Source organism: Zychaea mexicana (assembly GCF_025766255.1).
Source record: "Zychaea mexicana strain RSA 1403 chromosome Unknown BDB00scaffold_41, whole genome shotgun sequence".
NCBI classification, from domain to species: Eukaryota; Fungi; Mucoromycota; class Mucoromycetes; order Mucorales; family Lichtheimiaceae; genus Zychaea; species Zychaea mexicana.
The window spans coordinates 63,583-73,760 of NW_026516704.1; the positions used below are offsets into that span (position 1 = coordinate 63,583).

A 10,178-nucleotide genomic window follows, 5' to 3' on the forward strand; every position below is an offset into this window, starting at 1 on the left:
AGCGTGCTGCGGCGTCAAGACAAGTAAGGCAATGCGCAGCATGTACAGTATCTTTATGTCTACGTGTGTATGTCATTGACCATTATTTCTTTTATAACGTCATTCAATAACGCGCAGGATCCGGACAGCCATCAGCATTCAGACGATGCGACAACGTCGTCTTCAGTACATTCTACTGTCTCATCAAATAGGTAGGCCAATCGTGACATCAAATAATTTGATAGCTTAGCGCATGACGTACTGATAAAGCCTTTCTTCATGGGACCTGGAAGCGAAAATTATCAAGACCAAGACCGGCCTACATGTCGCCGCCGCCGCCGTTTTCACTAACATGATATACCGTATACTGTTTACATATAGGTACTCTTTGGACCCTTCTTCCCTTGCAATCCATTTTTTCTTTTTTCCCAACATGTCTAACTTTACATAACTTCCTGCTACGTCTTTTTAATCACGTTTCTTCTTTATCTATGTATATTTCTTTTACTGTATATCTTGACACATACATGTATGTGTCTCTCACTTTGTTATATCTGAATATGTGTAGTCTTTTGTTCAGTTCCTCATTGCAATAAAACAAATACCTCTCAATATTGGATTCGCACAGCAATAATCTCATAATAGCCGATACTATAATTGAAGGATTGATGCATGAATTATTATCGAAATCTAAGTAGGATTCTTGGCTCATGGAGATAGCAAAAATTACTCGTGAATCATCGCTTCCAAAAAAGAATAACCATTACCCTTAAATTACAGCATCTTCCAGAGAATAAAAGTTATCATTTGATTATAGTTTCTACTCTTTAATAATCCAATAAAATTAAAACAAGAATAAGGATAGAAAATGCATTTTTCTATAATTAGTCTACCCTAAATTTCAAGGTTTATTATACTATGTATCAAAGGATACTATCATAAGATTTTCCGCTGTGACAAGAAACTGGTCGCACTGGTCGCAATGGTTCTCCTGCTCGGTGTCTGTACTTTGTTGACGTTGAACGCCAACAAAGACAAATACAAAGTCTGAAAAGAGTAAGCCAGCACCTATCCCCGTGACAAGCATTCAACGATGTCATTTTAGCATCAAAGTGCATCCGGCAGATACTTGCAGAGTCTTTAGACTCTCAAGTTACCAACTGCTTTGGGTACGGTATTGTCGAGCTTTGCTCTTATTGCCAGAAAATCAAAGGTATACACATAGTTTCATTTTACTATTAAAATTATTAGACACTTAAGCTTCCAACCTATTTGTAGATTCTCCTCTCCCTCCTTCTACTACTGTCCGCCCCTCAATGGATTGGATTATCGATCACACACCACCATCAATTGTACGTATATACAAAGTCATCTTCGTTATTACTCTGTCAGCATTAGTACTAATCTATACACCTTTCCTTAGCCGACCCCCACTGACGCATATCTTGGTCTTTCTCGAAAGAGAAAGTATATATCGGATGCTGACAATTTCAAGTCAGTTATGATGATAGCTAAGGATCACTGCATACCTTGCTTGTTTACTTTTGGCATAGCCGAAAGTGAGCATACAACCTCTCTCCAGTGCATTGCTCATATTGGTCAATGTTTCCGTTGCTTTGGTGACCACTATGTCTCTAACCCAGCATGTGTAAAACCAGTAAGGGAGGGCTTTTGCAAGAAATGCCTTGTGCCTAACCAGTGGAACCAAACCATCTTCCATGATGGTAACTGGTCGAACTGTAGTGGTTCATATGAGGACCTTTTGTACCGTCTCTGCTGGGCAGCCTATCTGCGTAAGCCCCAATTCATACGCCAAGCTGGCTATAGTAAAAACCACCTTACGGCAATCGAAATACAACAAGACTTTGCCTATTGGCTTATAGCTACTGGGCCCCATACATATCCAAATAACGCCATGTATTTAGGCCATATAATTTTATCACACTTCTTCATCACATAGAACCTTTACCTCTCTTCTCTCCTCTTTTCGATTTTTTATATATACTATTATCATATCTTCTTCTCTGCTCCCCTTTTTATCTTTTATATTAGATCTCTCTTGTCTCTTTTATCTTGTATCCCTTTCTCTCTTTTTGACTCTTATCCCTTTCTATTCTTATATTCTCAAATATATTTTACTTATCAAATGGATTTATACTTTAAAAAAAAGTTGGGGTAGACCTAGGTCTACTAGGCATACTTAGTTGAGATTACCCTTTGCTCAATATTAAATGGCTTACATCTCTACAACGTATTGATGAAGTAGGACTTTTCATCATAATAAATCGTGTTGCTGGACCATTTTTTTATCCAAAGATCAAATACAAATTGTGAGTATACCTAGGGTATACCTAGGGTATACTGGGCATACTTGGTACAGATTGCCTTTGCTCAATAATAAATGGCTTATATCTCCACAACCTATTAATTAAGTCGGACTTTTCCACATAATAAATCGTGTTCCTGGACCGTTTTTCTATCTAAATATCAAATAGAAATTTTGAGTATACCTGGGGTATACCTGGGTATACTAGGTATACTCCAGCTACTAAGTAATCGCTGTGGCAATTCTATATGTCATTTCCCCCCCCGTTCCCTTTTCGTTTCTACATTTTTCTTTTCATACCCATGGTTCCCTTTTCGTTTCTGCGTTCCCTTTTTGTTCAATCTTGTCATTCTCCCACCCATTCCTTTTCCGTTACTATGTTCCCTTTTCGTCACCGCGGTTCCCTTTTCGTCCTCTTCCAAAAAGAGTTTGTCATTGTCATTTTGCTTTCCCCTGCTTAAACGTGTCTGACATAGATTTAGGAAAATGCGGATCTATTGATTTCTCCTTTTTTCATGACAACATTTGCATCTGATTGGCGTTTCAAAAACTATTCTGATTGGCACGAAAATTTGGTTCCAAATGGCAAGAAGACGGCAAATAGACTATACGACGAATATCACTCTGATTTGGTCAAGATAAAGGCGTACTCGGGCAGTCCTCATACCATCAAGGGTTTTGTTGGCCGATTATTGAATGAAAAGGTAGTTAGTGAACAAAAGTATTGGAAAGCTATTGATTTTTCTTGTGTTGTTGTAGGAAAAAAACTATGATCAAGAGCCAGTCAAGACAACTACCATTTACAAAGACAGCATTGTGGGGGGCCACAACAATACTCTGATTCACACGCATGACCAAGGTCAATCTTCAGGTAAGAATTTCGTACTTTATTTAATGATTGATTATTAACATTGATTTTTTGATTCTTTCACAGGCAAATCCGACGGCAATAGTGATGATCAGTCGTACCACACTCAGAAAGATGGTAAGACAAACGTATTTCTATTTTATTGTTAGATATTATCAATATATTTATGTTTTTCTTTTTGATTGTTCATAGATGCCACCAGTCAAGCTACCCCTGATGTGCGTCGTCCTCCTCTCAATTCAGCCAACTACAATACCACAAGCAACTCCGGTCCCTCTAATAGCTACGACGACGAACTTGACTATGAAGCCACTCCAAACACCATTGATACCCATCCTGATGCCGACGATGTCTGTCCCTCTGATACACTTCTGCTCATTTCGCCCCCAGTCTCATCCTTTGACGAATCCACAGCCACGTCCACCTCATAATTGTCATTATCATTACAAGCACCACATGGAGCTCCGTTTATCGTGGATCGTGTAGACATCTCTGAAAGGTTTTATCGTTACAGCAATATGTCTTTGATTTTGTGAAAACCAACAACTTGACAGTAGAATCTGACTCTTATCTTATCCTTTCGATGTCATCAATTCTTCTGCTGCAAAACAACAATCGACTTAACCATGCCATGATTCCCTTTTTTGGAGACAAACTCTACAGCAAAATCTGCAAGCACAACCTTGGCGAATGGAACATGACTCTCAAATTCCCTGGAAATGTCTTGCTGGAATCTATCATCATTGCACAGAACCTGTATGACGAAACCACTGATCGAATCAATGCGTGTGCTTCACTACTTATCCTGGCAAGCACCATTGATGATCCTATCGACAAAAGGCTACTGGTCTCGGGCGTCCTACTATTAGTTGTCTAACCAATTATAATCTACTAGCTGTAATATAGATAATAAAATTGCTATGACCGGTATAACCATCAGTGGCCGAAATAATTATTGATTTACAATAAAAATAATAAAAATTGAATTTTTTTATTTATATTGGTAGCCTCCCACGAGAAAAAAAAGAGCGATTGTTTAAAGTACATAACAATAAATAAAAATGAACACAACACAACACACTGAACAACTCGATATTGAAACTAAAAATTTAATTGATAATAAATGGACTTTTCTTGATAAATCTTGGCCTGAAATGCAACATAGATTTAATCATAGAACAGCTATTAAAGATATGAAGAATAATACAATAGATGATATAAAGGATGTATTACTTCATAGATTTGGATTTATACCTGTATTTTATTTTCTTACAGTTTTATATGGAAATGTTGAATATCCAGGGCCATACTGCGAGATTGAAAAAGGACTTGCATTATTATATCATATGGTATCAGGTGTATCAGGAAAGGATATGCATACTGTTATGCCATATGCAACATTTTATGATTTGTATAAGCGGTTCTGGATTACTAACTATAATGAATTGAATAAAAAGGTAAAACAAGATTTAGATAGTATGTTCTCATCACCACGTATTCGCATTCTATCAGCAATAATAAACAATCCAGATGGTTTTAAGAATATTACACTATTTATTGATGGACATGATAGTAAAATAAAGTATTATAAACCAAATGAGTCACATTCACAGTTATATTCATATAAATTAAAAGGGCCAGCTGTACGTACACAAGTTATACAGGATATGAATGAAATAATTACACATGTTTCAGTATCTAAAAAATGTGCTATCAGAAATGATGGTACTATGTTTATTAATATGAAACTATATAAAAAAATAAGTGAGGCAGATTGTTTAGGAATGGATGGTGGATATAACTTATTTATACAAAAGTTTAAAGATAATGCGACAGATGCTGGATATAGTTTTTATGACCGTAATTTTTTACATCCCATAAGAAAAGAACCAGGACAAAAGTTAACAATCAATGAGACATACTTTAATAACAAGTTTGGATCATTTCGTTCCACAATAGAAGCACAGTTTTCTATGTTAGGCTCTAAATTTGAACGATTTAATAATAATCGTGCAGCATTGCAAATATCTGATATAAGATATTATAATATTCAGTTTCGTGTTGCTTGTACTCTTACTAATATATGGCGATTTGTAAATAAGTATAATATAGAGGTAGAACCACATCATAAATTATGGTATGGAAAAGATTTTGAATTCCCAAGTAAGAAAAACAAACTTGACTTAGTATTTTCAAATGAGCAAAAAGTAAATACTGAATATAACGAAATGGTTGACATGCAGCAGAAATTTCTACAGCTTAACATTAATCAATCAATAGATATGGCTATAGATAGTGAGGACGAAACTGAAAATAATACATCTAAACGCAAGAGAAAAAATCAAAGAGAACAGAGAAATATAGCACATAGTAATTCATATGAAATTGAGAAGATTGTAGGACATGTGTATACTGATACAGTAATAAGTACATATTTGAGGTTAAGTGGGTTGGATATAGTGTAAAGGATAATAGTTGGTTAACAGTTGATAAGTTTAATTCCCGGGAAATGCTACATGAATATATGGCCATATATGGTCTTCAGCTCTAAATTAATTTCTTACTTATTTGCTTATTAAAAAATTTCATATTGAAACTGGCCGCATCAACTTTGTGTTTACTGGCCCAATTATATTTATGTTTTATGTATTCATCAGTTATACTTGTACTTATATTAGTATCTGTTGATTTATTTTTGACGTTAGTTTCTTTTGTTATATCTATATTATCTATTATAGCCTGTTTTATATCCTTATGCTTTTCAAAATATTCTTTTGGCTGTATTTCTTCTACTATTTGCTTGTTTCTCCGTTTATTTTTAATGTGTCTTTTTTTCCTTTTACGTTTTGGTATATTATTTGGTATGTTGCAGTCACTGCTTTTCTCTGATTCAGATGTACTTACATCTATGTATTTATGTTGTCTATATCTTCTGGTGGGTTTTCCCAAGCAGTAGTATCATTTACAACATCATCACATTTTATATTATTAAACACATCTTCCCAATGCCTATAATCTACTGATGATGGTACCTTTATAGTTGACCATCCTCTATTATTTTGTTGAGGTGGATTATATTGTTTATTGTTCTGTGTATTATTACTATTATGTTTTTCTTCTTGTTCCTTCATATATTCTTCTATGTGAGCTAATTCTTGTAGTTCCTCTACTGTTTTATCCATCGGTGTATATTTGTTAATATCATCCTGACCACTATTATGTGCATAACGGATAAATGTATGCTGATCTTATTATTTGTTTTCGAATTCACCTTTGTATAAGTCCTCATACAGATCCATGTTTTCATAATACATGAATTTATTTTCATAATCCTTCACCTTCATTGTGTATGGATTCCATATTATATGACCTTTACGGTTCTTATCAACATAGATAATATATAAACGATTGAGCGTTGGCTCTAACTCATATACTGATTTGTTTTTGTATAACATGTGCGGCATATAGTTACTATTCAGTATTATTGGCATATTTTTCTTTTTAGTTATTGACTTTGTGAATTTGCCATTAAGTTTTAACCGTGTTCCTTCTAACATTTGGTTTAAAAATGTTAATTTGAAATCAGAACCTGTTTCTTCATTATACATAAAATCATAATCATCATCCTTATAATCTGACCAATCATTTTCTTTATTCATTAGATATGCTCGATGGCCACCTTGTTCTAATACATCAATGTTATATGTCTTACCTACATTTGATGGACCTACAATCCAGTATTGTGGTATCTTATTTTTACCACCAAACATTGTTTCAATCCTAAACATAGACCACATATGTAATTTATTTCCAGGGTTATTTTCCATATCTGCATCATGAAAGTAAGAATTTAAATTTGATTTTACAGTATCATATTTCCATAGTAATTCTGGATATATTTCGGTTGCCTTCCGCATATTAAGCTGCTTCGTAATTAATTGATATCCAAGTAACTGCTGGTGCATTTTTCTGGTCTTAACTTCATAATTTGGATCCATATTATAACAAATATAATCTTTTCCTTTCATACAGTAGCTAATGGACTTTTGTGGATTACTACCTGGTTTAATATTTGGAGTAACACCATCGATAGTAAAGAATTTACGTGCTGTTTTTGTGTCGAACCGCTCATTCATTTGTATCTATATATGAACATGTTTCTCACCAGTTTCTGGTGTAATTTCATCACATGCAATTGCCTTTTCAATTCGATAACCAATACGTTCATGTTTTATAAACCATTCCATGATTTGTTCTTTTGTTAAATGGAAGTCCTTACAAATATATGTGAACAGGCCTTTAGTGTTTTGGAATCGGAATTCTTTGCCGCCCTGTGAGGAATCTGCACCAGAGGTGTTACCCTCTAACATTGCATCGGAAAATTGAGGATTTGAGGATTTGAGGAATTTTGCAAAAGCCCTAATCCGTCCCATTATTGCAGTACGGTTCTCGTCCCTTACTTCCTTTGTTATGTTAGCCTTTTTGAGGTCCTTTTCGAGTTCGACCCTCAGTTGGTCAGCAATTGTTTTTTCACTAACATCTTGATGATGTTCAGTAAGATGCTTTGCTCTTTCTATTAAGAGCGTCAATGTTATTCCTAAAATAGGAATAAATTCAGCCATAATGGCAATAAATGTGAGGAGGTTCATTTGGTCCATGTTGTGTTTTCGTTGGGGTAGTTTTGTTAGAGTGCTAAAAAATATAACAAATATATTTTGCTTTATATTCTGTGGTGTTATTTTTATATTAAAAAAATTCAATTTTTATTTTTTTTCAAAAATTTAAATGTATGCATGCCAAGACATTCGTGCATGAATTATTTCAATAAAAATTAGTTTGGCTATCCTGACATATTTCAGCTAATTAGTCATCTAGGGTTACTAGACTGCATTAAAATCATCATAACCATGGCCGGTCCCCTTAGCATCTCTACAAGTTATCATCATAGTTTTGCTTTACATGTATAGATGATACTTACATCTTGAAAGTTCTTTATTAGTCAAACGCAGATGTTCCTGAATTTGATCCCACTCCAACTTGTTATTGACAAGTTCTTCGATCCATTTACGTGTTTCAGCAGGGAGTTGTGAGCGAGTAGCATTAGTTATCTTGGTAGGGTCATGGTGTTGATGTTGCCAGTGATATACAAGTTTGATTTTGCCTGAGAATAAGTATTGAATACGGTATCGAGCACGACAATCTACTTTAATAGATAGTTTTGCAAGTCGACGTTTTTTGATGGGAGCAGGTTCAGTTGAGTCTATAGGCAGAGCAGGGGCAGCTGGAGCCAATGTTTCTCTTGAGTGATCACAAAAAAAGTGATACTACGTTCAACTGTCCGAGGACGGCCGGCATCTGAAGCCTTGGGTACGGAGATGTACTTGTTGTTGGTGATGAAGTTGGCATGCTGCTTGGGGTTTTCTTTAACCCACTCGTCAAGTTGTTGCTGGTTGTCAAAAGTCTCTGTAACTACTTCGGTCGGGTAGGTGGGAAAGACACAGACAAGGTATCCAAGGCTATCAGATGCAGAGGCCATTGTTGTAGGTGAGCAATTGACAAAACAACAAAGGTACAGTTGTGACGCGTCGCTGTGGGAACTTGAAAAAATTTTACTCAGTGATTGAAAACTTCTCTGATGTAATTTTTCTTGATGAATAATGAAACTGCCCCCAGATGGGTGCACCCCTTTTCGGGTTCCTCAAATAAGGGGATGCAGGGGATGCAGGGGCACCTTTTTCTTTCTTCTTTAAGCTACAGCATCTTTTACTTCTTTAAGCTTGTTCCGTCAATGTTTGGATGCACAGACTTAAGTTTGTCCCAGGCGGCATGCTTAGCCCTTGGATTACAACAAACCAAAGAACAACGGCTTCAAGCAGTTGCCAGAATACAAGAGTTGGATATGGTGCACGTACATGTTATAGGCGCCAATCCACTGTTTCCGAGCCTGGTGTCAACGAGGGTACAAGAGATGAATCCCTTTGTGTACATCACATATACAGATGATAGTAAGTGTGTTTGTAGTCTCATTAATAGACCTGTGGCTGACATAAATGTATTCAGGTGACCAAATTGGCGACTCCTCATCTTCTACCCCATGCACTACATCATCGACCGTTGTTACTAAAGAAAGTGTCAACGCTTCATCTTGGGCAAGTGATATAATTGTGTATCAATACAAAGGTAAAAGCAGCTTTTTTCCATTATAGGTTTCGTGTTTTGTAACGTTTTGTGTAGTCACTGTTTCTAAACAGGAAGCCCTGGAATACTTGAAGCAAGTCATGCTGCCAGAACGACCGTCGAACCATACCCTATTCGAGCACATCTTCTTGGTGTCAGCTCAGCAAAAATATATCTTGGAAAAACGCTTCGGACCACTCACAAACTCGACGAAGCAAATTGAGGGTTGGGTCAACGGCTGCAACGCGTGGGGTGAACGTACATCAAGAAAGTCAGATGGCAAAAAAGTAGAAGGTCGTTGGGGGGTAATGGGTTTAACACGAAACAGTTATTTACATATCCTCCTTTAGAAGGAAAGAAAACAAACATACTTCTTTCCTTCTAGATAGGATCTTATTCAGACATACCTTTTTGAGGTAAATTCTATAAGTATCATTATTTAATGAGAAACTAAATGTCTTTATTTTTTAAAAAAATAGTATTATTTAACTGATGCTATCTAATTTTATTAATTTATTAAAAAAAATGTTTACAAAAATGTCTTTTAAAATTTTAGCGATCGCCCTATTCCCCCTTCGTATCCTGCGATTAACTTTAAACTTAGTTTGGGTTATTTCTAGTTATTGGTTTAAAATACTTATTTATGGATATAATAGATTATTACAAACTTAATATTCTTTATTACAGAATAATATTCTATCCATTATTAAGTTTTTTTAAACATAAGTATTACTATTCTATAGATAAAAATCATTTTAGATTTGCATCTGTATTTTTAATTCCTAATATTCTAGTTGATTCTATTCATCTTTATTTTATAGAATTTAT

General features: G+C 35.3%; 1 protein-coding gene across 1 annotated transcript; it reads left to right on the top strand.

Moving 5' to 3' along the window:
• Nucleotides 1–2,820: 2,820 nt before the first annotated feature.
• BDB00DRAFT_872822 (uncharacterized protein) lies at nt 2,821–4,050 on the top strand (the record flags this gene model as incomplete). Its single annotated transcript, XM_053127008.1, has 5 exons — nt 2,821–3,009; nt 3,065–3,176; nt 3,240–3,290; nt 3,366–3,523; nt 3,688–4,050. The coding sequence occupies 5 exons, from the start codon at nt 2,821–2,823 to the stop codon at nt 4,048–4,050; spliced, it is 873 nt and encodes a 290-aa protein (XP_052979234.1).
• Nucleotides 4,051–10,178: the final 6,128 nt, after the last annotated feature.